The sequence below is a fragment of the Oncorhynchus kisutch genome, linkage group LG21 (assembly GCF_002021735.2).
Source record: "Oncorhynchus kisutch isolate 150728-3 linkage group LG21, Okis_V2, whole genome shotgun sequence".
NCBI classification, from domain to species: Eukaryota; Metazoa; Chordata; class Actinopteri; order Salmoniformes; family Salmonidae; genus Oncorhynchus; species Oncorhynchus kisutch.
In genome coordinates, this window is record NC_034194.2 from 39697531 (window position 1) to 39724659 (window position 27129).

A 27129-nucleotide genomic window follows, 5' to 3' on the forward strand; every position below is an offset into this window, starting at 1 on the left:
GACCTGAGAGATGGGTTTGGAGTGGAGGGAAGGAGCTGGACCTGAGAGATGGGTCTGGACCTGAGAGATGGGTTTGGAGTAGAGGGATGGGTCTGGACCTGAGGGATGGGTCTGGACCTGAGAAATGGGTTTGGAGTGGAGGGATGGGTCTGGACCTGAGAGATGGGTTTGGAGTGAAGGGATGGGTCTGGACCTGAGGGATGGGTCTGGACCTGAGGGATGGGTCTGGAGCTGAGGGATGGGTCTGCACCTGAGGGATGGGTCTGCACCTGAGGGATGTCTGGAGTTGAGGGATGGGTCTGGACCTGAGAGATGGGTTTGGAGCTGAGGGATGGGTCTGAACGTTTTCAATCAATCAATCAATCAATCAAATATATTTGTAAAGCCCTTTTTACAGCAGATTTTGTTTTTTTAGGCTATATAGTGTTTGTTTACAATTAAACTACCTTACATTTTGTACCACAAGGAGTTTTAATTCATACATGAAGCCAGAAGAGAAGGTATTAAAAACCACAAGTTCAGTTCGGGGTAAGAATGAGGTGATCTCTCTCTTGAAAATCTGGGCAGTGTATACACAAAGCATCTCCAAGTAGGAGTGCTGATCTAGGATCTGTCCATTTAATCCTATTGATTCTGATCTAGGATCTGTCCATTTAATCCTATTGATTCTGATCTAGGATCTGTCCATTTAATCCTATTGATTCTGATCTAGGATCTGTCCATATAATCCTATTGATTCTGATCTAGGATCTGTCCATATAATCCTATTGATTCTGATCTAGGATCTGTCCATATAATCCTATTGATTCTGATCTAGGATCTGTCCATATAATCCTATTGATTCTGATCTAGGATCTGTCCATATAATCCTATTGATTCTGATCTAGGATCTGTCCATATAATCCTATTGATTCTGATCTAGGATCTGTCCATATAATCCTATTGATTCTGATCTAGGATCTGTCCATATAATCCTATTGATTCTGATCTAGGATCTGTCCATATAATCCTATTGATTCTGATCTAGGATCTGTCCATATAATCCTATTGATTCTGATCTAGGATCTGTCCATATAATCCTATTGATTCTGATCTAGGATCTGTCCATATAATCCTATTGATTCTGATCTAGGATCTGTCCATATAATCCTATTGATTCTGATCTAGGATCTGTCCATATAATCCTATTGATTCTGATCTAGGATCTGTCCATATAATCCTATTGATTCTGATCTAGGATCTGTCCATATAATCCTATTGATTCTGATCTAGGATCTGTCCATATAATCCTATTGATTCTGATCTAGGATCTGTCCATATAATCCTATTGATTCTGATCTAGGATCTGTCCATATAATCCTATTGATTCTGATCTAGGATCTGTCCATATAATCCTATTGATTCTGATCTAGGATCTGTCCATATAATCCTATTGATTCTGATCTAGGATCTGTCCATATAATCCTATTGATTCTGATCTAGGATCTGTCCATATAATCCTATTGATTCTGATCTAGGATCTGTCCATATAATCCTATTGATTCTGATCTAGGATCTGTCCATATAATCCTATTGATTCTGATCTAGGATCTGTCCATATAATCCTATTGATTCTGATCTAAAAGGCAAAACTGATCCTAGAACAGCACATTCAACAGTTCTTATATTTTTGGTTCTGATGGGGTAAATTAAACTAAGCTTACGAGGCGTTTACTGTAGAAGTTATATTCTTCAAGAATCAATGGGGTCTTTATCATTAATAAATAAATAAACTCCCAAAATGTATGTTTCATATTTCCCCTTTAATACAATATTTTTGTTTTATGTAGTAGTAGTAGTAAGATCGATAAAAAAATAAATGTTTTGCAGCACAGTCTCCTTGTTGTATACCATCATAATAAAATAATAGAACATTATAAGATATTAGCAGGAGATTGGAAATCACAGGCAAAATAAACAATCCCCATTGGCTGTTGGTATGTTATTAGGATCCCCATTGGCTGTTGGTATGTTATTAGGATCCCCATTGGCTGTTGGTATTTTATTAGGATCCCCATTGGCTGTTGGTATTTTATTAGGATCCCCATTGGCTGTTGGTATGTTATTAGGATCCCCATTGGCTGTTGGTATGTTATTAGGATCCCCATTGGCTGTTGGTATTTTATTAGGATCCCCATTGGCTGTTGGTATGTTATTAGGATCCCCATTGGCTGTTGGTATTTTATTAGGATCCCCATTGGCTGTTGGTATGTTATTAGGATCCCCATTGGCTGTTGGTATGTTATTAGGATCCCCATTGGCTGTTGGTGTTTTATTAGGATCCCCATTGGCTGTTGGTATGTTATTAGGATCCCCATTGGCTGTTGGTATGTTATTAGGATCCCCATTGGCTGTTGGTATTTTATTAGGATCCCCATTGGCTGTTGGTACAAAATAAACAATCCGTTTCGTTCAGCGAAAGGCTCATTGTAAAAAAAAACATGAGTCTATTTGTGCATCTCGCCTCTATTGGTATTTTATTAGGATCCCCATTGGCTGTTGGTATGTTATTAGGATCCCAATTGGCTGTTGGTATGTTATTAGGATCCCCATTGGCTGTTGGTATTTTATTAGGATCCCCATTGGCTGTTGGTATGTTATTAGGATCCCCATTGGCTGTTGGTATTTTATTAGGATCCCCATTGGCTGTTGGTATGTTATTAGGATCCCCATTGGCTGTTGGTATGTTATTAGGATCCCCATTAGCTGTGTTGTGAGAGCAGCAGCTGCTCTTCCTGGGGTCTATTAAGTCCAAAGTGAGTGATGGATGTGTTGAGGTAAATTACCATGACTACAGCATAAATAATGGGACTGGATGTGTTGAGGTAAATTACCATGACTACAGCATAAATAATGGGTCTGGATGTGTTGAGGTAAATTACCATGACACCATGACTACAGCATAAATAATGGGACTGGATGTGTTGAGGTAAATTCCCTCCACTCCAAACCCATCTCTCAGGTCCAGACCCTTCCCTCAGGTCCAGACCCATCCCTCCACTCCAAACCCATCTCTCAGGTCCAGACCCATCTCTCAGGTCCAGACTCATCCCTCCACTCCAAACCCATCTCTCAGGTCAAGACTCATCCCTCCACTCCAAACCCATCTCTCAGGTCCAGACCCATCCCTCCACTCCAAACCCATCTCTCAGGTCCAGACCCATCCCTCAGGTCCAGACTAATCCCTCCACTCCAAACCATCTCTCAGGTCCAGACCCATCCCTCAGCTCCAGAACCATCTCTCAGGTCCAGACCCATCCCTCAGGTCCAGACCCATCCCTCAGGTCCAGACCCATCCCTCCACTCCAAACCCATCTCTCAGGTACAGACCCATCTCTCAGGTCCAGACTCATCCCTCCACTCCAAACCCATCTCTCAGGTCCAGACTCACCCCTCCACTCCAAACCCATCTCTCAGGTCCAGACCCATCCCTCCACTCCAAACCCATCTCTCAGGTCCAGACCTATCCCTCCACTCCAAACCCATCTCTCAGGTCCAGACCCATCTCTCAGGTCCAGACTCATCCCTCCACTCCAAACCCATCTCTCAGGTCCAGACCCATCCCTCAGCTCCAGACCCATCCCTCAACTCCAGACCCATCTCTCAGGTCCAGACCCATTCCTCAACTCCAGACCCATCTCTCAGGTCCAGACCCATCTCTCAACTCCAGACCCATCTCTCAGGTCCAGACCCATCTCTCAACTCCAGACCCATCTCTCAACTCCAGACCCATCCCTCAACTCCAGACCCATCTCTCAGGTCCAGACCCATCCCTCAGGTCCAGACCCATCCCTCCACTCCAAACCCATCTCTCAGGTACAGACCCATCTCTCAGGTCCAGACTCATCCCTCCACTCCAAACCCATCTCTCAGGTCCAGACTCACCCCTCCACTCCAAACCCATCTCTCAGGTCCAGACCCATCCCTCCACTCCAAACCCATCTCTCAGGTCCAGACCTATCCCTCCACTCCAAACCCATCTCTCAGGTCCAGACCCATCTCTCAGGTCCAGACTCATCCCTCCACTCCAAACCCATCTCTCAGGTCCAGACCCATCCCTCAGCTCCAGACCCATCCCTCAACTCCAGACCCATCTCTCAGGTCCAGACCCATCCCTCAACTCCAGACCCATCTCTCAGGTCCAGACCCATCTCTCAACTCCAGACCCATCTCTCAGGTCCAGACCCATCTCTCAACTCCAGACCCATCTCTCAACTCCAGACCCATCCCTCAACTCCAGACCCATCCCTCAGCTCCAGACCCATCCCTCAACTCCAGACCCATCCCTCAACTCCAGACCCATCCCTCAACTCCAGACCCATCTCTCAACTCCAGACCCATCCCTCAACTCCAGACCCATCTCTCAGGTCCAGACCCATCTCTCAGGTCCAGACCCATCCCTCAGCTCCAGACCCATCCCTCAACTCCAGACCAATCTCTCAGGTCCAGACCCATCTCTCAACTCCAGACCCATCCCTACACTCCAGAACCATCTCTCAGGTCCAGACCCATCCCTCAACTCCAGACCCATCTCTCAACTCCAGACCCATCCCTTAACTCCAGACCCATCTCTCAGGTCCAGACCTATCTCTCAACTCCAGACCCATCCCTCAACTCCAGACCCATCTCTCAGGTCCAGACCCATCTCTCAGGTCCAGACCCATCCCTCAGCTCCAGACCCATCCCTCAACTCCAGACCAATCTCTCAGGTCCAGACCCATCTCTCAACTCCAGACCCATCCCTACACTCCAGAACCATCTCTCAGGTCCAGACCCATCCCTCAACTCCAGACCCATCTCTCAACTCCAGACCCATCCCTCAACTCCAGACCCATCTCTCAGGTCCAGACCCATCTCTCAACTCCAGACCCATCCCTCAACTCCAGACCCATCTCTCAGGTCCAGACCCATCTCTCAACTCCAGACCCATCTCTTAACTCCAGACCCATCCCTCAACTCCAGACCCATCCCTCAGCTCCAGACCCATCCCTCAACTCCAGACCCATCCCTCAACTCCAGACCCAACTCTCAACTCCAGACCCATCCCTCAACTCCAGACCCATCTCTCAGGTCCAGACCCATCCCTCAGGTCCAGACCCATCTCCCAGGTCCAGACCCATCCCTCAGGTCCAGACCCATCCCTCCACTCCTAACCCATCTCTCAGCTCCAGACCCATCTCTCAACTCCAGACCCATCTCTTAACTCCAGACCCATCCCTCAACTCCAGACCCATCCCTCAGCTCCAGACCCATCCCTCAACTCCAGACCCATCCCTCAACTCCAGACCCATCCCTCAGGTCCAGACCCATCCCTCAGGTCCAGACCCATCTCTCAGGTCCAGACCCATCCCTCAGTTCCAGACCCATCTCTCAGGTCCAGACCCATCCCTCAGTTCCAGACCCATCTCTCAGGTCCAGACCCATCTCTCAGGTCCAGACCCATCCCTCAGGTCCAAACCCATCTCTCAGGTCCAGACCCATCCCTCAGGTCCAGACCCATCCCTCCACTCCAAACCCATCTCTCAGGTCCAGACCCATCCCTCAGGTCCAAACCCATCTCTCAGGTCCAGACCCATCCCTCAGGTCCAGACCCATCTCTCAGGTCCAGACCCATCTCTCAGGTCCAGACTCATCCCTCCACTCCAAACCCATCTCTCAGGTCCAGACCCATCCCTCAGCTCCAGACCCATCCCTCAACTCCAGACCCATCTCTCAGGTCCAGACCCATCTCTCAACTCCAGACCCATCCCTCAACTCCAGAACCATCCCTCAGCTCCAGAACCATCCCTCAACTCCAGACCCATCCCTCAACTCCAGACCCATCTCTCAACTCCAGACCCATCCCTCAGGTCCAGACCCATCCCTCCACTCGAAACCCATCTCTCAGGTCCAGACCCATCCCTCAGGTCCAAACCCATCTCTCAGGTTCCAGACTCATCCCTCATCTCCAGACCCATCCCTCAGCTCCAGACCCATCTCTCAACTCCAGACCCATCTCTCAGCTCCAGACCCATCTCTCAGCTCCAGACCCATCTCTCAACTCCAGACCCATCTCTCAACTCCAGACCCATCTCTCAACTCCAGACCCATCTCTCAACTCCAGACCCATCTCTCAACTCCAGACCCATCTCTCAACTCCAGACCCATCTCTCAACTCCAGACCCATCTCTCAACTCAACTCCAGACCCATCTCTCACCTCCAGACCCATCTCTCAGCTCCAGACCCATCTCTCATGCTCCAGACCCACTCTCTTCCAGACCCATCTCTCAACTCCAGACCCACCTCTCATGTCCAGACCCATCTCTCAGCTCCAGACCCATCTCTCATGTCCAGACCCATCTCTCAGCTCCAGACCCATCCCTCAGGTCCAGACCCATCCCTCCACTCCAAACCCATCTCTCAGGTACAGACCCATCTTTCAGGTCCAGACTCATCCCTCCGCTCCAAACCCATCTCTCAGGTCCAGACTCACCAATCCACTCCAAACCCATCTCTCAGGTCCAGACCCATCCCTCCACTCCAAACCCATCTCTCAGGTCCAGACCTATCCCTCCACTCCAAACCCATCTCTCAGGTCCAGACCCATCTCTCAGGTCCAGACTCATCCCTCCACTCCAAACCCATCTCTCAGGTCCAGACCCATCCCTCAGCTCCAGACCCATCCCTCAACTCCAGACCCATCTCTCAGGTCCAGACCCATCCCTCAACTCCAGACCCATCTCTCAGGTCCAGACCCATCTCTCAACTCCAGACCCATCTCTCAACTCCAGACCCATCCCTCAACTCCAGACCCATCCCTCAACTCCAGACCCATCCCTCAACTCCAGACCCATCCCTCAACTCCAGACCCATCCCTCAACTCCAGAGCCATCTCTCAACTCCAGACCCATCCCTCAACTCCAGACCCATCTCTCAGGTCCAGACCCATCTCTCAGGTCCAGACCCATCCCTCAGCTCCAGAACCATCTCTCAGGTCCAGACCCATCCCTCAACTCCAGACCCATCCCTCAACTCCAGACCCATCCCTCAACTCCAGAGCCATCTCTCAACTCCAGACCCATCCCTCAACTCCAGACCAATCTCTCAGGTCCAGACCCATCTCTCAACTCCAGACCCATCCCTACACTCCAGAACCATCTCTCAGGTCCAGACCCATCCCTCAACTCCAGACCCATCTCTCAACTCCAGACCCATCCCTTAACTCCAGACCCATCTCTCAGGTCCAGACCCATCTCTCAGGTCCAGACTCATCTCTCAACTCCAGACCCATCTCTTAACTCCAGACCCATCCCTCTACTCCAGACCCATCCCTCAGGTCCAGACCCATCCCTCAGGTCCAGACCCATCTCTCAGGTCCAGACCCATCCCTCAGTTCCAGACCCATCTCTCAGATCCAGACCCATCTCTCAGGTCCAGACCCATCCCTCAGTTCCAGACCCATCTCTCAGGTCCAGACCCATCCCTCAGGTCCAAACCCATCTCTCAGGTCCAGACCCATCCCTCAGGTCCAGACCCATCTCTCAACTCCAGACCCATCCCTACACTCCAGAACCATCTCTCAGGTCCAGACCCATCCCTCAACTCCAGACCCATCTCTCAACTCCAGACCCATCCCTTAACTCCAGACCCATCTCTCAGGTCCAGACCTATCTCTCAACTCCAGACCCATCCCTCAACTCCAGACCCATCCCTCAACTCCAGACCCATCTCTCAGGTCCAGACCCATCTCTCAACTCCAGACCCATCCCTCAACTCCAGACCCATCTCTCAGGTCCAGACCCATCTCTCAACTCCAGACCCATCTCTTAACTCCAGACCCATCCCTCAACTCCAGACCCATCCCTCAGCTCCAGACCCATCCCTCAACTCCAGACCCATCCCTCAACTCCAGACCCAACTCTCAACTCCAGACCCATCCCTCAACTCCAGACCCATCTCTCAGGTCCAGACCCATCCCTCAGGTCCAGACCCATCTCCCAGGTCCAGACCCATCCCTCAGGTCCAGACCCATCCCTCCACTCCTAACCCATCTCTCAGCTCCAGACCCATCTCTCAACTCCAGACCCATCTCTTAACTCCAGACCCATCCCTCAACTCCAGACCCATCCCTCAGCTCCAGACCCATCCCTCAACTCCAGACCCATCCCTCAACTCCAGACCCATCCCTCAGGTCCAGACCCATCCCTCAGGTCCAGACCCATCTCTCAGGTCCAGACCCATCCCTCAGTTCCAGACCCATCTCTCAGGTCCAGACCCATCCCTCAGTTCCAGACCCATCTCTCAGGTCCAGACCCATCTCTCAGGTCCAGACCCATCCCTCAGGTCCAAACCCATCTCTCAGGTCCAGACCCATCCCTCAGGTCCAGACCCATCCCTCCACTCCAAACCCATCTCTCAGGTCCAGACCCATCCCTCAGGTCCAAACCCATCTCTCAGGTCCAGACCCATCCCTCAGGTCCAGACCCATCTCTCAGGTCCAGACCCATCTCTCAGGTCCAGACTCATCCCTCCACTCCAAACCCATCTCTCAGGTCCAGACCCATCCCTCAGCTCCAGACCCATCCCTCAACTCCAGACCCATCTCTCAGGTCCAGACCCATCTCTCAACTCCAGACCCATCCCTCAACTCCAGAACCATCCCTCAGCTCCAGAACCATCCCTCAACTCCAGACCCATCCCTCAACTCCAGACCCATCTCTCAACTCCAGACCCATCCCTCAGGTCCAGACCCATCCCTCCACTCGAAACCCATCTCTCAGGTCCAGACCCATCCCTCAGGTCCAAACCCATCTCTCAGGTTCCAGACTCATCCCTCATCTCCAGACCCATCCCTCAGCTCCAGACCCATCTCTCAACTCCAGACCCATCTCTCAGCTCCAGACCCATCTCTCAACTCCAGACCCATCTCTCAACTCCAGACCCATCTCTCAACTCCAGACCCATCTCTCAACTCCAGACCCATCTCTCAACTCCAGACCCATCTCTCAACTCCAGACCCATCTCTCAACTCCAGACCCATCTCTCAACTCCAGACCCATCTCTCACCTCCAGACCCATCTCTCAGCTCCAGACCCATCTCTCATGTCCAGACCCATCTCTCAACTCCAGACCCACCTCTCATGTCCAGACCCATCTCTCAGCTCCAGACCCATCTCTCATGTCCAGACCCATCTCTCAGCTCCAGACCCATCCCTCAGGTCCAGACCCATCCCTCCACTCCAAACCCATCTCTCAGGTACAGACCCATCTTTCAGGTCCAGACTCATCCCTCCGCTCCAAACCCATCTCTCAGGTCCAGACTCACCAATCCACTCCAAACCCATCTCTCAGGTCCAGACCCATCCCTCCACTCCAAACCCATCTCTCAGGTCCAGACCTATCCCTCCACTCCAAACCCATCTCTCAGGTCCAGACCCATCTCTCAGGTCCAGACTCATCCCTCCACTCCAAACCCATCTCTCAGGTCCAGACCCATCCCTCAGCTCCAGACCCATCCCTCAACTCCAGACCCATCTCTCAGGTCCAGACCCATCCCTCAACTCCAGACCCATCTCTCAGGTCCAGACCCATCTCTCAACTCCAGACCCATCTCTCAACTCCAGACCCATCCCTCAACTCCAGACCCATCCCTCAACTCCAGACCCATCCCTCAACTCCAGACCCATCCCTCAACTCCAGACCCATCCCTCAACTCCAGAGCCATCTCTCAACTCCAGACCCATCCCTCAACTCCAGACCCATCTCTCAGGTCCAGACCCATCTCTCAGGTCCAGACCCATCCCTCAGCTCCAGACCCATCCCTCAACTCCAGACCAATCTCTCAGGTCCAGACCCATCTCTCAACTCCAGACCCATCCCTACACTCCAGAACCATCTCTCAGGTCCAGACCCATCCCTCAACTCCAGACCCATCTCTCAACTCCAGACCCATCCCTTAACTCCAGACCCATCTCTCAGGTCCAGACCCATCTCTCAGGTCCAGACTCATCTCTCAACTCCAGACCCATCTCTTAACTCCAGACCCATCCCTCTACTCCAGACCCATCCCTCAGGTCCAGACCCATCCCTCAGGTCCAGACCCATCTCTCAGGTCCAGACCCATCCCTCAGTTCCAGACCCATCTCTCAGATCCAGACCCATCTCTCAGGTCCAGACCCATCCCTCAGTTCCAGACCCATCTCTCAGGTCCAGACCCATCCCTCAGGTCCAAACCCATCTCTCAGGTCCAGACCCATCCCTCAGGTCCAGACCCATCCCTCCACTCCAAACCCATCTCTCAGGTCCAGACCCATCCCTCAGGTCCAAACCCATCTCTCAGGTCCAGACCCATCCCTCAGGTCCAGACCCATCTCTCAGGTCCAGACCCATCTCTCAGGTCCAGACTCATCCCTCCACTCCAAACCCATCTCTCAGGTCCAGACCCATCCCTCAGCTCCAGACCCATCCCTCAACTCCAGACCCATCTCTCAACTCCAGACCCATCCCTAAACTCCAGAACCATCCCTCAGCTCCAGAACCATCCCTCAATTCCAGACCCATCCCTCAACTCCAGACCCATCTCTCAACTCCAGACCCATCCCTCCACTCCAAACCCATCTCTCAGGTACAGACCCATCTCTCAGGTCCAGACTCATCCCTCCACTCCAAACCCATCCCTCAGTTCCAGACCCATCTCTCAGATCCAGACCCATCTCTCAGGTCCAGACCCATCCCTCAGTTCCAGACCCATCTCTCAGGTCCAGACCCATCCCTCAGGTCCAAACCCATCTCTCAGGTCCAGACCCATCCCTCAGGTCCAGACCCATCTCTCAACTCCAGACCCATCCCTACACTCCAGAACCATCTCTCAGGTCCAGACCCATCCCTCAACTCCAGACCCATCTCTCAACTCCAGACCCATCCCTTAACTCCAGACCCATCTCTCAGGTCCAGACCTATCTCTCAACTCCAGACCCATCCCTCAACTCCAGACCCATCCCTCAACTCCAGACCCATCTCTCAGGTCCAGACCCATCTCTCAACTCCAGACCCATCCCTCAACTCCAGACCCATCTCTCAGGTCCAGACCCATCTCTCAACTCCAGACCCATCTCTTAACTCCAGACCCATCCCTCAACTCCAGACCCATCCCTCAGCTCCAGACCCATCCCTCAACTCCAGACCCATCCCTCAACTCCAGACCCAACTCTCAACTCCAGACCCATCCCTCAACTCCAGACCCATCTCTCAGGTCCAGACCCATCCCTCAGGTCCAGACCCATCTCCCAGGTCCAGACCCATCCCTCAGGTCCAGACCCATCCCTCCACTCCTAACCCATCTCTCAGCTCCAGACCCATCTCTCAACTCCAGACCCATCTCTTAACTCCAGACCCATCCCTCAACTCCAGACCCATCCCTCAGCTCCAGACCCATCCCTCAACTCCAGACCCATCCCTCAACTCCAGACCCATCCCTCAGGTCCAGACCCATCCCTCAGGTCCAGACCCATCTCTCAGGTCCAGACCCATCCCTCAGTTCCAGACCCATCTCTCAGGTCCAGACCCATCCCTCAGTTCCAGACCCATCTCTCAGGTCCAGACCCATCTCTCAGGTCCAGACCCATCCCTCAGGTCCAAACCCATCTCTCAGGTCCAGACCCATCCCTCAGGTCCAGACCCATCCCTCCACTCCAAACCCATCTCTCAGGTCCAGACCCATCCCTCAGGTCCAAACCCATCTCTCAGGTCCAGACCCATCCCTCAGGTCCAGACCCATCTCTCAGGTCCAGACCCATCTCTCAGGTCCAGACTCATCCCTCCACTCCAAACCCATCTCTCAGGTCCAGACCCATCCCTCAGCTCCAGACCCATCCCTCAACTCCAGACCCATCTCTCAGGTCCAGACCCATCTCTCAACTCCAGACCCATCCCTCAACTCCAGAACCATCCCTCAGCTCCAGAACCATCCCTCAACTCCAGACCCATCCCTCAACTCCAGACCCATCTCTCAACTCCAGACCCATCCCTCAGGTCCAGACCCATCCCTCCACTCGAAACCCATCTCTCAGGTCCAGACCCATCCCTCAGGTCCAAACCCATCTCTCAGGTTCCAGACTCATCCCTCATCTCCAGACCCATCCCTCAGCTCCAGACCCATCTCTCAGCTCCAGACCCATCTCTCAGCTCCAGACCCATCTCTCAACTCCAGACCCATCTCTCAACTCCAGACCCATCTCTCAACTCCAGACCCATCTCTCAACTCCAGACCCATCTCTCAACTCCAGACCCATCTCTCAACTCCAGACCCATCTCTCAACTCCAGACCCATCTCTCAACTCCAGACCCATCTCTCACCTCCAGACCCATCTCTCAGCTCCAGACCCATCTCTCATGTCCAGACCCATCTCTCAACTCCAGACCCACCTCTCATGTCCAGACCCATCTCTCAGCTCCAGACCCATCTCTCATGTCCAGACCCATCTCTCAGCTCCAGACCCATCCCTCAGGTCCAGACCCATCCCTCCACTCCAAACCCATCTCTCAGGTACAGACCCATCTTTCAGGTCCAGACTCATCCCTCCGCTCCAAACCCATCTCTCAGGTCCAGACTCACCAATCCACTCCAAACCCATCTCTCAGGTCCAGACCCATCCCTCCACTCCAAACCCATCTCTCAGGTCCAGACCTATCCCTCCACTCCAAACCCATCTCTCAGGTCCAGACCCATCTCTCAGGTCCAGACTCATCCCTCCACTCCAAACCCATCTCTCAGGTCCAGACCCATCCCTCAGCTCCAGACCCATCCCTCAACTCCAGACCCATCTCTCAGGTCCAGACCCATCCCTCAACTCCAGACCCATCTCTCAGGTCCAGACCCATCTCTCAACTCCAGACCCATCTCTCAACTCCAGACCCATCCCTCAACTCCAGACCCATCCCTCAACTCCAGACCCATCCCTCAACTCCAGACCCATCCCTCAACTCCAGACCCATCCCTCAACTCCAGAGCCATCTCTCAACTCCAGACCCATCCCTCAACTCCAGACCCATCTCTCAGGTCCAGACCCATCTCTCAGGTCCAGACCCATCCCTCAGCTCCAGACCCATCCCTCAACTCCAGACCAATCTCTCAGGTCCAGACCCATCTCTCAACTCCAGACCCATCCCTACACTCCAGAACCATCTCTCAGGTCCAGACCCATCCCTCAACTCCAGACCCATCTCTCAACTCCAGACCCATCCCTTAACTCCAGACCCATCTCTCAGGTCCAGACCCATCTCTCAGGTCCAGACTCATCTCTCAACTCCAGACCCATCTCTTAACTCCAGACCCATCCCTCTACTCCAGACCCATCCCTCAGGTCCAGACCCATCCCTCAGGTCCAGACCCATCTCTCAGGTCCAGACCCATCCCTCAGTTCCAGACCCATCTCTCAGATCCAGACCCATCTCTCAGGTCCAGACCCATCCCTCAGTTCCAGACCCATCTCTCAGGTCCAGACCCATCCCTCAGGTCCAAACCCATCTCTCAGGTCCAGACCCATCCCTCAGGTCCAGACCCATCCCTCCACTCCAAACCCATCTCTCAGGTCCAGACCCATCCCTCAGGTCCAAACCCATCTCTCAGGTCCAGACCCATCCCTCAGGTCCAGACCCATCTCTCAGGTCCAGACCCATCTCTCAGGTCCAGACTCATCCCTCCACTCCAAACCCATCTCTCAGGTCCAGACCCATCCCTCAGCTCCAGACCCATCCCTCAACTCCAGACCCATCTCTCAACTCCAGACCCATCCCTAAACTCCAGAACCATCCCTCAGCTCCAGAACCATCCCTCAATTCCAGACCCATCCCTCAACTCCAGACCCATCTCTCAACTCCAGACCCATCTCTCAACTCCAGACCCATCTCTCAACTCCAGACCCATCCCTCAGGTCCAGACCCATCCCTCCACTCCAAACCCATCTCTCAGGTCCAGACCCATCCCTCAGGTCCAAACCCATCTCTCAGGTTCCAGACTCATCCCTCATCTCCAGACCCATCCCTCAGCTCCAGACCCATCTCTCAACTCCAGACCCATCTCTCAGCTCCAGACCCATCTCTCAGCTCCAGACCCATCTCTCAACTCCAGACCCATCTCTCAACTCCAGACCCATCTCTCAACTCCAGAACCATCTCTCAACTCCAGACCCATCTCTCAACTCCAGACCCATCTCTCAACTCCAGACCCATCTCTCAACTCCAGACCCATCTCTCAACTCCAGACCCATCTCTCAACTCCAGACCCATCTCTCACCTCCAGACCCATCTCTCAGCTCCAGACCCATCTCTCATGTCCAGACCCATCTCTCAACTCCAGACCCATCTCTCATGTCCAGACCCATCTCTCAGCTCCAGACCCATCTCTCATGTCCAGACCCATCTCTCAGCTCCAGACCCATCTCTCATGTCCAGACCCATCTCTCAGCTCCAGACCCATCTCTCATGTCCAGACCCATCTCTCAGCTCCAGACCCATCTCTCAGCTTTATCTTAAAGTAAAGGCAGGGAGACGCTTTGCTTTTGTTTCAATTAAGGATTCAAGCATTTTTTTTTTTTTTTCCTGTTCACTCACTCACTCACTCACTCACTCACTCACTCCCTTTCTTCCTTATAGAAACACATGCACACACTCGGAAGCGTACACGCGATGATCCTCTCTTTTCGTACGTACCTGACTGCTCTACTCTACACAGAGACCACCCACGCCACATCCCAGCGCACAGAGAGACAGATCGAGAGAGAGAGAGAGGGAGAGAGAGATTGAGAGAGACAGAACGAGAGAGACAGAACGAGAGAGATAGAGAGCGCGAGAGAGAGAGAGAGAGAAAGAGAGACAGAACGAGCGAGAAAGAGAGAGAGAGACAGAACGAGAGAGAGTGAGAGAGAGACAGAACGAGAGAGAGTGAGAGAGAGACAGAACGAGAGAGACACAGAGAGAGAGAGAGAGAGACAGAGAGAGAGAGAGAGAGACGAGAGAGAGACAGAGAGAGAGAGAGACAGAGAGAGAGAGAGAGACAGAACGAGAGAGAGAGAGAGAGGGGGGGGAACGCTACACCCTCCCAGCAGCTGTCTCTGATCCAACATCTGTGTGCGCCGCTTCTCCTGTTCTCTCCATCCATCCTTTTGACTCGCTCCTCAAGCCAATTAGATCATGAACATGCTGTGTGCTTGTTGCTAGGGGGGGAAAGAGACCAAGAAGAGTGGACCATCCGATACTTTGTTGCTAAGGTAATGAACGCTTGTGAGAGGTGTGAAAGACAATACTGAATTTTGGCACTGAGGTGTTTGTGTGTGTATGAGAGAGAGAGAGTGTGTGTATATCGATAACACCAGTGTATTGCCAGATTGAGTATGGGAGTTACGTTACTAATGTGCGTGAGTGTGAGTGTGAGTGTGAGTGAGTGCGTGCGAGTGTGAGTGTGTGAGTGTGTGTGTGTGTGTGTGTGCGCGTGAGTGTGAGTGTGTGTGCGTGTGTGAGTGTGTGTGTGCATGTGCATGTGCATTGGGACAAGAGTGGTCCATGGAGGATTTGCGCTGTGGTGTGGAGCAGCTATATACTCAACAAGCTCTCACAGTTTCACCGCAGAATCCATTATTTGTCCTTTAAACGTCAAATTTTTAAATTTAGGCATGAATTCCGAACGGGTACTTTAAAGGTTGAGGTTTGATGAACAATAAAGCGCGTGAACTGGGATTAAACATCCGCGTCACCGTTGCTCCAAACGTCTTACAGTACCTGGACGGACGTTGAATTTTACAGTGGCTCTTGAGCGACCTGGTTGGTGTAGTTCCAGCAGCACAGCACCGAGAGAAAGCTAAACAGCTACTACAGTATAGGGAATCTCTCTCTCTCTGTCACTCTTCATGTCTCTCTCTCTTTGTCTCGCTCTGTGTCTCTCTCTCTCTGTCACTCTTCGTGTCTCTCTCTCTTTGTCTCTCTCTCATCTCTGTGTGTCTCTGTCTGTCTGTCACTTTATGTCTCTCTCACTCTCTCTCTGTCCTTGTGTGTCTCTCTCGTCTTTCTGTATATCTCTGTCTATCTGCCTTCCTCTCTCTCTCTCTCTATCTCTCTCTCTCTCTCTCTTTCTCTCTCTCTCTCTCTCTCTCTCTCTCTCTCTCTCTCTCTCTCTCTCTCTCTCTCTCTCTCACTCTCTCTCTCTCTCTCTCTCTCTCTCAATTCAATTCAATTCCATTCAAGGGGTTTATTGGCATGGGAAACGTGTTAACATTGCCAAAGCAAGTGAGGTAGATAATATACAAAAGTGAAATAAACAATAAAAATGAACAGTAAACACATACAGAAGTTTCAAAACTATTATATATATATACAGTGTTGTAACAATGTACAAATGGTTAAAGTACACAAGGGAAAATTAATAAGCATAAATATGGGTTGAATTCACAATGGTGTTTGTTCATCACTGGCTGCCCTTTTCTCGTGGCAACAGGTCACAAATCTTGCTTCTGTGATGGCACATTGTGGTATTTCACGCAGTAGATATGGGAGTTTATCAAAATTGGGTTTGTTTTTGAATTCTTTGTGGATCTGTGTAATCTGAGGGAAATATGTCTCTCTAATATGGTCATACGTTGGACAGGAGGTTAGGAAGTGCAGCTCAGTTTCCACCTCATTTTGTGGGCAATGAGCACATAGGCTGTCTTCTCTTGAGAGCCATGTCTGCCTACGGCGGCCTTTCTCAATAGCAAGGCTATGCTCACTTAGTCTGTACATAGTCAAAGCTTTCCTTAATTTTGGGTCAGTCACAGTGGTCAGGTATTCTGCCACTGTGTACTCTCTGTTTAGGGCCAAATAGCATTCTAATTAGCTCTGTTTTTTTGTTAATTCTTTCCAATGTGTCAAGTAATTATCTTTTTGTTTTCTCATGATTTGGTTGTGTCAAATTGTGCTGCTGTCCTGGGGCTCTGTGGGGTGTGTTTGTGAACAGAGCCTCAGGACCAGCTTGCTTAGGGGACTCTTCTCCAGGTTCCGTCTTTCGGATGGGTCGTTAAACGGTTGTCCTGACTTTCTGAGGTCATTAAAGATCCCATGGCACTTATCGTAAGAGTAGGGGTGTTAACCCCGGTGTCCTGGCTAAATTCCCAATCTGGCCCTCAAACCATCATGGTCACCTAATAATCCCCAGTTTACAATTGGCTCATTCATCCCCCTCCTCTCCCCTGTAACTATTCCCCAGGTCGTTGCTGCAAATGAGAACGTGTTCTCAGTCAACTTACCTGCTAAAATAACAGATAAATAAAATGTTTTTAAAAAGGTTCATCTCTCTGTAGGTGATGGCTTTGTTATGGAAGGTTTGGGAATCGCTTCCTTTTAGGTGGTTGTAGAATTTAACGACTCTTTTCTGGATTTTGATAATTAGTGGGTATCGGCCTAATTCTGCTCTGCATGCATTATTTGGTGTTCTGCGTTGTACACGGAGGATATTTTTGCAGAATTCTGCGTGCAGAGTCTCAATTTGGTGTTTGTCCCATTTTGTGAAGTCTTGGTTGGTGAGCGGACCCCAGACCTCACAACCATAAAGGGCAATGGGCTCTATGACTGATTCAAGTATTTTTAGCCAGATCCTAATTGGTATGTTGAGTTTTATGTTCCTTTTGATGGCATGGAATGCCCTTCTTGCCTTGTCTCTCAGATCGTTCACAGCTTTGTGGAAGTTACCTGTTACTTACAGTACCTGCTATGTTTAGGCTCAGTACATTGTTTTCATTGAGGAAATGTACGAGTCTGCTGTTAATGATAATGCATAGGATTTTCCCAAGGTTGCTGTTGACGCATATCCCACGGTAATTATTGGGGTCAAATTTGTCTCCACTTTTGTGGATTGGGATGATCAGACCTTGGTTCCAAATATTGGGGAAGATGCCAGAGCTAAGGATGATGTTAAAGAGTTTTAGTATAGCCAATTGGAATTTGTTGTCTGTATATTTGATCATTTCATTAAGGATACCATCAACAACACAGGCCTTTTTGGGTTGGAGGGTTTTTATTTTGTCCTGTAGCTCATTCAAGGTAATTGGAGAATCCAGTGTGTTCTGGTAGTCTTTAATAGTTGATTCTAACATTTGTATTTGATCATGTATATGTTTTTGCTCTTTATTCTTTGTTATAGAGCCAAAAAGATTGGAGAAGTGGTTTACCCAGACATCTCCATTTTGGATAGATAATTATTTGTGTTGTTGTTTGTTTAGTGTTTTCCAATTTTCCCAGAAGTGTTTAGAGTCTATGGATTCTTCAATTACATTGAGCTGATTTCTGACGTGCTGTTCCTTCTTTTTCCATAGTGTATTTCTGTATTGTTTTAGTGATTCACCGTAGTGAAGGCGTAGACTCAGGTTTTCCGGGTCTCTGTTTTTGGTTGGACAGGTTTCTCAATTTCTTTCTTAGATTTTTGCATTCTTCATCAAACCATTTGTCATTGTTCATTTTCTTCGGTTTTCTATTTGAGATTTTTAGATTTGATAGGGAAGCTGAGAGGTCAAATATACTGTTAAGATTTTCTACTGCCAAGTTTACACCTTTTCTCTCTCTGTATGTATGTATGTTCCAACCTACATGTTGTGACATCCATAGGACAGGTTATTGATCTAAACCAGGTGATACTCTACAGGGGTTATTGATCTAAACCAGGTGATACTCTACAGGGGTTATTGATCTAAACCAGGTGATATTCAACAGGGAGCCAAACAACTGGACCAATAACTCAGACAGAAATGCCCTGGAACACACACACTCCTAACACAAACACACACAGACACACAACCCAACAGAGCCATACTGGACATCATACAGTATGTCTGAAGATCTGATCCCACTGCTGCCCCCATCAGATCTGATCCCACTGCTGCCCCCATCAGATCTGATCCCACTGCTGTCCCCATCAGATCTGATCCCACTGCTGCCCCCATCAGATCTGATCCCACTGCTGTCCCCATCAGATCTGATCCCACTGATCCCATCAGATCTGATCCCACTGCTGCCCCCATCAGATCTGATCCCACTGCTGTCCCCATCAGATCTGATCCCACTGCTGCCCCCATCAGATCTGATCACATTGCTGCCCCCATTGGATCTGATCCCACTGCTGCCCCCATCAGATCTGATCCCACTGCTGCCCCCATCAGATCTGATCCCACTGCAGCCCCCATCAGATCTGATCCCACCATCAGATCTGATCCCACTGCTGTCCCCATCAGATCTGATCCCACTGATCCCATCATCAGATCTGACCCCACTGCTGCCACCATCAGATCTGATCCATCATCAGACCTCAGCGTATTTTAAGGTAGACATTGAGGCTATTTGGGTATTCATCTCATCTCTTCCTCTGCTCTCGCCACAGCTCGCTGCAGACGCCAATATTGTGACAGGTGTCCAATCGTCAGGCGCCAACTGGCAGCAGCAGCGAGAGGCAGAAATGCCTGGACAGGAATGTGGAATGAGAATCACCCTATCAGAGAGTTCCAGGCAACATTACGGTCTGGAATGCTGGAATAATGTTGCCTGTATGTAAATGGTTCTTTCTATACATAATGGAGCCAATGTGTGACATCAAAGTAAAAATGTCCCGTCTGTTGTTACAGGAATAATATTCTAGATAGACACAATGAGACCATAACTCCTAGCAACAACAAAACACCTACATGTCATTCAAATTGTCACATGTTGATGGTATTGCTGAGTTCTCTCAGATCTCCACACGCGTCTAGGGGTAGGAGCTAGGCATTGTTTCTGAACCCCAAAACCCCTTGGGTGTTGGGTGGACCTACAGCACGACACGAGGCATTGGTTGGTTTGTTTCATTCCACTGCTATAGACACAATGATTTGCACAGGTGTCAGCTGGACACACAAGCATGGTCTGGGTAGCTGAAGACCTGCTGTAAATGGTGAAAGGATATATTTACATGTATACTATTCACGTCCTTGCTTCATTCCAGCTAGTTAGATGTGCAACCACTGACTAACTATATTTAGGGGCATATCTCTAGTCTCGCAATATATACTGTTGTTTTGGCTGTATAGCATCATTTAATAAGTTTACTAATGGATAGTTAGGTAGCTAGGATACAGCAGTCAGCTAACCATTTACAGTAACAGCAGTTCATGAATAAGTCAATACACACTAAATCTTATGCAGAAATTGAGAAAATCCTACCTTGGCACTGTGGCATGGTATGGGCAGCTATTAATCAATGAATCAATTAATTCATAGATACTAGATTAATAGAATGGAGTTAGAAAGATGAATTCCTACTTTGAAAGGACAGGAAGTTTTGTCTGTGCACTTAACCAGGCATTCCGTATTTAACCCCACCCACATGTGATCATTGAAATATCAAGTTGTTTTTGGTTTTTAATAGGCAAAAACAAAACAAACAAAAAAGCTATTTTTGTTGTTGTTGTATTTTTCGAATTATATTCATCAATGAATAAACATTTTCAAGTACTCAGTTGCTTTGTTTTAATTCGGAAAACAAACAATCAAAACAGACACAGACTGTAATTTTACCTCGGGAATCTTGATTTATTGTTGTCCATGATGTAGACTAATTATCTTGACCGCAATAACAACACAGACACCAAAATGTTCTGTCAATCCGCGAAGATCAACATGAATTCCAGCACTTTGGCTGTTGTTAAATCGCGTTCCATATCACACAAGCTCTTTATCACAGAATCAGCTGATGTTGCTGGCAATAATGTCCCCAAGCAACTAAACGGCTAAACATCAAACCAGCGATGTGTAATTATTGAAGAACCCTGTTCATGTCAGTATCGATGTCTGTTTTATTAATCAAAAAAAGGAAAGTTACTTTCTGTTAGAAGGATTTCACATTCATAATGTCCTGCCCCTTGAAAACTGTTTTCACACTGTCACAGATACGGAAGACGGGAGATACGAAATATTATGAGGTCACAGTTCACAGAAAAATACAATAATATCCAGGAATTTAACAGGATCAGGGTCAACGTGTAATTCAATTGTTAAATTCCTTAAGAGTATGATATAACAACAAATAACAGTATCACAAATGTAAAGAAAGAAAGGTAGTGTTTTATGTCACAGATTCCAAGCATGAGAAAGGGTTTAAAACAGGTTTTTAATTCAACTCACAAATCATATTGAATGTATCTATGTTCCCCTTAATATCTTAATGTATTCACATGAAAAAAAAAGCGAATTATTATTATTATTATTAAGGACTTCGTAAACAACCTCCAAAACAGTTGTCCACGACAAGAAATGTGCACTGGTACCCTAGTTCATAGAAATACTCAAATGTTGCACCGGAACCCTAGTTTGTAGAAAGACCCAAATGGTGCACCGGAACCCTAGTTTGTAGAAAGACCCAAATGGTGCACCGGAACCCTAGTTTGTAGAAAGACCCAAATGTTGCACCGGAACCCTAGTTTGTAGAAAGACCCAAATGTTGCACCGGAACCCTAGTTTGTAGAAAGACCCAAATGGTGCACCGGAACCCTAGTTTGTAGAAAGACCCAAATGTTGCACTGGAACCTTAGTTTGTAGAAAGACCCAAATGGTGCAATGGAACCCTAGTTTGTAGAAAGACCCAAATGGTGCAATGGAACCCTAGTTTGTAGAAAGACCCAAATGTTGCACCGGAACCCTAGTTTGTAGAAAGACCCAAATGTTGCACCGGAACCCTAGTTTGTAGAAAGACCCAAATTGTGTTTATCTGCATGATTCCTGGCCAGTGGTGATTTTAGCATGTAAATCTTGGCGGGGCAAACCCCCCCATAATTTTCTTTTGATGCATGCCAGCAAAGCCACTACACAACACAACACTCAAAAATACATAAATTGCACTATAACGGTGCCAAACGGAGCCCACAAAACTGATATGGCCTAGATAAAGCTGTCCCAACAGCAGAGTCCCAGCAGCAGTCCCAACATCTTACCACTGCTACACCTGGCTATCAGTGGAGCCTTGTCTGGCAGTGAAACAGTTCATTCAACCTCATTTTACTGCCTTTAAAAAAAACATAGCTGATATGGTTGACTTGCACATGTGGTTTCAACTGACAATTGAGATGCAGAAGCTTTGGCATAAGGGGACAACGAGCAGATGAGAGGTAATCCGCAATTTCCATTAAGACATGAATTAATGAGCGAGCTAGGACGGATGTAGTTTTTGAAATGTACAGCAACAGAATTCAGAACATAGGCCATACTTACAGTATTCTCCCTGTACACCAAGTCAGAACTGTAGGATAAATAAAGGGGGCATATAAGCAGACAATGAAAGCCCTTACAATATTAGATATTTCTCTAAAACAGGGGGTAAAATATGAGGTTAAAAGGGACTAAATTATTAGGGTGAGGCACATCAACTACTAGCAGCTTACTACACATCATATACTTTGTATTACTTTCTTAGCATCAGTACACAGTACCAGTCAAAGGTTTGGACACACCTACTCATTCAAGGGTTTTTCTTTATTTTGACTATTTTCTACATTGTAGAATTATAGTGAATCAAATCAAAACAAATCAAAGAGTATTTGTCACGTGCACCGAATACAACAGGTATTACAGTGAAATTACAGTGAAATCACCTTACAGTGAAATGCTTACTTACAGGCTCTAACCAATAGTGCAAAAAAAGGTATTGGGTGAACAATAGGTAGGTAAAGAAATAAAAACAACAGTAAAAAGACAGGCTATATACAGTAACGAGGCTATAAAAGTAGCGAGGCTACATAAATACACTGGTTAGTCAGGCTGATTGAGGTAGTATGTACATGTACGTATGGTTAAAGGGATATATATATATATGATATATGATAAACAGAGAATTGCAGCAGCGTAAAAAGAGGGGGTGGGTGGTTGGGGGGGGGGCACACAATGCAAATAGTCCGGGTAGCCATTTGATTACCTGTTCAGGAGTCTTATGGCTTGGGGGTAAAAACTGTTGAAAAGACGTCAAAACTATGAAATAACACATCTGGAATCAAATAGTAAACAAAACAGTGTTAAACAAATCTAAAAACATTTTAGATTATTGAAAGTAGCCACGCTTTGCCTTGATGACATCTTTGCACACTCTTGGCATTCTCCCAACCAGCTTCACCTGGAATGCTTTTCCAACAGTCTTGAAGGAATTCCCACATATGCTGAGTACTTGTTGGCTGCTTTTCCTTGAATTCTAAATAAATCACAGACTGTGTTACCAGCAAACCACCCTAACACGGTGGGAACCTCACATTCAGAGATCATCCGTTGACCTACTCTGCATCTCACAACGACATGGTGGACTCATTAGACCAAAGGACAGATTTCCACCGGTCTAATGTCCATTGCTCGTGTTTTTTGACCCAAGCAAGTCTCTTCTTCTTATTGGTGTCCTTTAGAAGTGGTTTCTTTGCAGCAATTCGACCATGAAGTCCTGATTCGCGCAGTCTCCTCTGAACAGTTGAGATGTGTCTGTTACTTGAACTCTGTGAAGCATTTATTTGGGCTGCATTTTCTGAGGCTGGTAACTCTAATTAACTGATCCTCTGCAGCAGAGGTATCTCTGGGTCTTCCTTTCCTGTGGCAGTCCTCATGAGAGTCAGTGTCATCAAAGTTGTTCATGTCATAATATGGACTTGGTATTTTAACAAATAGGGCTATCTTCTGTATACGACCTCTACCTTGTGACAACACAACTGATTAGCTTAAACTCATTAAGAAGGAAAATAAATTCCACAAATGAACTTTTAACAAAGCACACATGTTAATTGAAATGCATTCCAGGTGACTTCACAATGCCACAGATGTCTCCAGTTTTGAGGGAGAGTGCAATTGACATGCTGACTGCAGAAATATCCACCAAACCTGTTGCCAGAGAATTTAATGTTCATTTCTCTACCATAAGCCGCCTCCAACATCGTTTTAGAGAATTTGGCAGTACTTCCAAATGGCCTCAAAACCGCAGACCACGTACGTGTATGGCGTTGTGTGGGCGAGCGGTTTGCTGATGTCAACGTTGTGAACATTGTGTCCGATGGTGGGGTTATGGTATGAGCAGGCAAAAGCAAGGGACAATGAACACAATTGCATTTTATTGATGGCAATTTGAATGCACAGAGATACAGTGACGAGATCCTGAGGCCCATTGTCATGCCATTAATAGAGAGAGAGAGAGAGAGAGAGAGAGAGAGAGAGAGAGAGAGAGAGAGAGAGAGAGAGAGAGAGAGAGAGAGAGAGAGAGAGAGAGAGAGAGAGAGAGAGAGAGAGAGAGAGAGAGAGAGAGAGAGAGAGAGAGAGAGAGAGAGAGAGAGAGAGAGAGAGAGAGAGAGAGAGAGAGAGAGAGAGAGAGAGAGAGAGAGTTTCAGTGTAATAGTGTTCTTATTTCCACCCTATGACAGGGAAAAACATAAAGAGATGGAATAGAGATGGCTATATGAGATGGATCTAATGTCTCCAATAACAGAGAAAGAAAAGGGGATTGAAAGAGAGAGAGAGAATAGACAGCTATGAGATGGATCTAATGTCTTCTTTTCTCTTTCCCCAGCCTCCAGTGACAGAAGAAGAAAGAGTGCAAGAGAACAACGGAGAGGGACTGAAAGAGAGAGAGCAAAGGATAAAGAGAACAAGAGAAGACATCAGTCAGTTACAGTATGAACCAGTCCAGCCAGGACCCGAGTGGAGTGGGGACAGCAGACCCTGATGAGGAATCTCCCAACATGATCGTCTACAGAAAGGTAGGAGGACAACACTGGTCTTTATAACATTATATTGTGGAAAGGTTGTGTGAAGGTAGGAGGACAACACTGGTCTTTATAACATTATATTGTGGAAAGGTTGTGTGAAGGTAGGAGGACAACACTGGTCTTTATAACATTATGTTGTGGAAAGGTTGTGTGAAGGTAGGAGGACAACACTGGTCTTTATAACATTATGTTGTGGAAAGGTTGTGTGAAGGTAGGAGGACAACACTGGTCTTTATAACATTATGTTGTGGAAAGGTTGTGTGAAGGTAGGAGGACAACACTGGTCTTTATAACATTATGTTGTGGAAAGGTTGTGTGAAGGTAGGAGGACAACACTGGTCTTTATATCATTATGTTGTGGAAAGGTTGTGTGAAGGTAGGAGGACAACACTGGTCTTTATATCATTATGTTGTGGAAAGGTTGTGTGAAGGTAGGAGGACAACACTGGTCTTTATAACATTATATTGTGGAAAGGTTGTGTGAAGGTAGGAGGACAACACTGGTCTTTATAACATTATGTTGTGGAAAGGTTGTGTGAAGGTAGGAGGACAACACTGGTCTTTATAACATTATGTTGTGGAAAGGTTGTGTGAAGGTAGGAGGACAACACTGGTCTTTATATCATTATGTTGTGGAAAGGTTGTGTGAAGGTAGGAGGACAACACTGGTCTTTATAACATTATGTTGTGGAAAGGTTGTGTGAAGGTAGGAGGACAACACTGGTCTTTATAACATTATGTTGTGGAAAGGTTGTGTGAAGGTAGGAGGACAACACTGGTTGCAGTGGAACAGCACACTGGCCTCTCAACTCAACTAGCATGTTGTGGGAGGGTTTCATAAAGGTTGTGAAAGAAACATGCATTGTGTACAACAAGCTTATGACGAAGGTAGGATTACACTGGCTTTTTCCCATCCTAAATAAGTTCCTTGTTTCCTTGCTCTAACTGAAGAGTCATACATATTTGAGGTGCTGCTGTAAACCCAAAGTGTCAATATGATTAAAACAGAAAACTGTGTGTGTCTGTCTGTCAATGTGTGTGTGTGTGCGTGCGTGCGTGCCTACTCGTGAACCAAATCTCACGCTTGCCAGATTTGAGCAACATAATTCTTGCGTGTGTGCTGGCCAGCTACTCCCTTTGTTTCTGCGTGGGAGACACGTAATTTAAAAAAACAACTAACGAGTCTGGAGAAATAATAAAGAGGAGGAGGAAGAGTATGAAAGAAAAGTAGATCATGATTGAAAGAAGGGAGGAGGGAGAGGGGAAATTAAAGAATGGAAGGGAAGATGGGTAAATAAGGAGAGGAAGAGGAAGGGAAGATGGGTAAATAAGGAGAGGAAGAGGAAGGGAAGATGGGTAAATAAGGAGAGGAAGAGGAAGGGAAGATGGGTAAATAAGGAGAGAAACAGGAAGGGAAGATGGGTAAATAAGGAGAGAAAGAGGAGAGTAGGAAGAAAGGAAAGACACTTAGTGTTCTATTAAATTACATCCACTTTAGCCGACAAGTCGGATGTGGAACTACGTTAGAGCTGTCACACCCAGAAGTAACTCCCAGAACTACGTTAGAGCTGTCACACCCACAAGTAACTCCCAGAACTACGTTAGAGCTGTCACACCCAGAAGTAACTCCCAGAACTACGTTAGAGCTGTCACACCCACAAGTAACTCCCAGAATTACGTTAGAGCTGTCACACCCAGAAGTAACTCCCAGAACTACGTTAGAGCTGTCACACCCACAAGTAACTCCCAGAACTACGTTAGAGCTGTCACACCCACAAGTAACTCCCAGAACTACGTTAGAGCTGTCACACCCACAGGTAACTCCCAGAACTACTTTAGAGCTGTCACACCCAGAAGTAACTCCCAGAACTACGTTAGAGCTGTCACACCCACAAGTAACTCCCAGAACTACGTTAGAGCTGTCACACCCACAAGTAACTCCCAGAACTACATTAGAGCTGTCACACCCAGAAGTAACTCCCAGAAATTCTACCACAGACGGAAGGGCCAACCCAGAAACGTCACAGGGGCTATAAAGCATTCTGTTTAGAACGTTCTCTCACCACCAAATATGGTCACGAGAGGAAGTCCAGTTGGAGGAAGTTGGAGCGGATGGAAGTAGGTGAAACTGGGCTGACATGCTGCTAAATTTGTCATCGTTGAAACATTTGATCTATCTCAATACATTTCTGTTCCCAAAACTAGAATCTGTTAGTAACCCCAGTGTACTAGGTTTTATAGATTTGACGCTTTGCTAAAGTGCAAGGTCGGATTGAGTGTGTGCACACGTACACTTCACAGAGGAGGCGTTCCCAAACGGAAATACGCAAATACACG

General features: G+C 48.0%; 1 protein-coding gene across 1 annotated transcript in view; it reads left to right on the top strand.

Annotated features, from left to right (window-relative positions):
- Positions 1-14892: 14892 nt before the first annotated feature.
- The window catches only part of LOC109880910 (regulator of G-protein signaling 6), a gene marked incomplete in the record, with an annotated part of 146119 nt that continues 133882 nt past the window's right edge, over positions 14893-27129 (top strand). The window contains 2 exon segments of the mRNA XM_031800998.1: positions 14893-15285; positions 24594-24783. Coding sequence (XP_031656858.1) covers positions 24700-24783 — 84 coding nt within the window.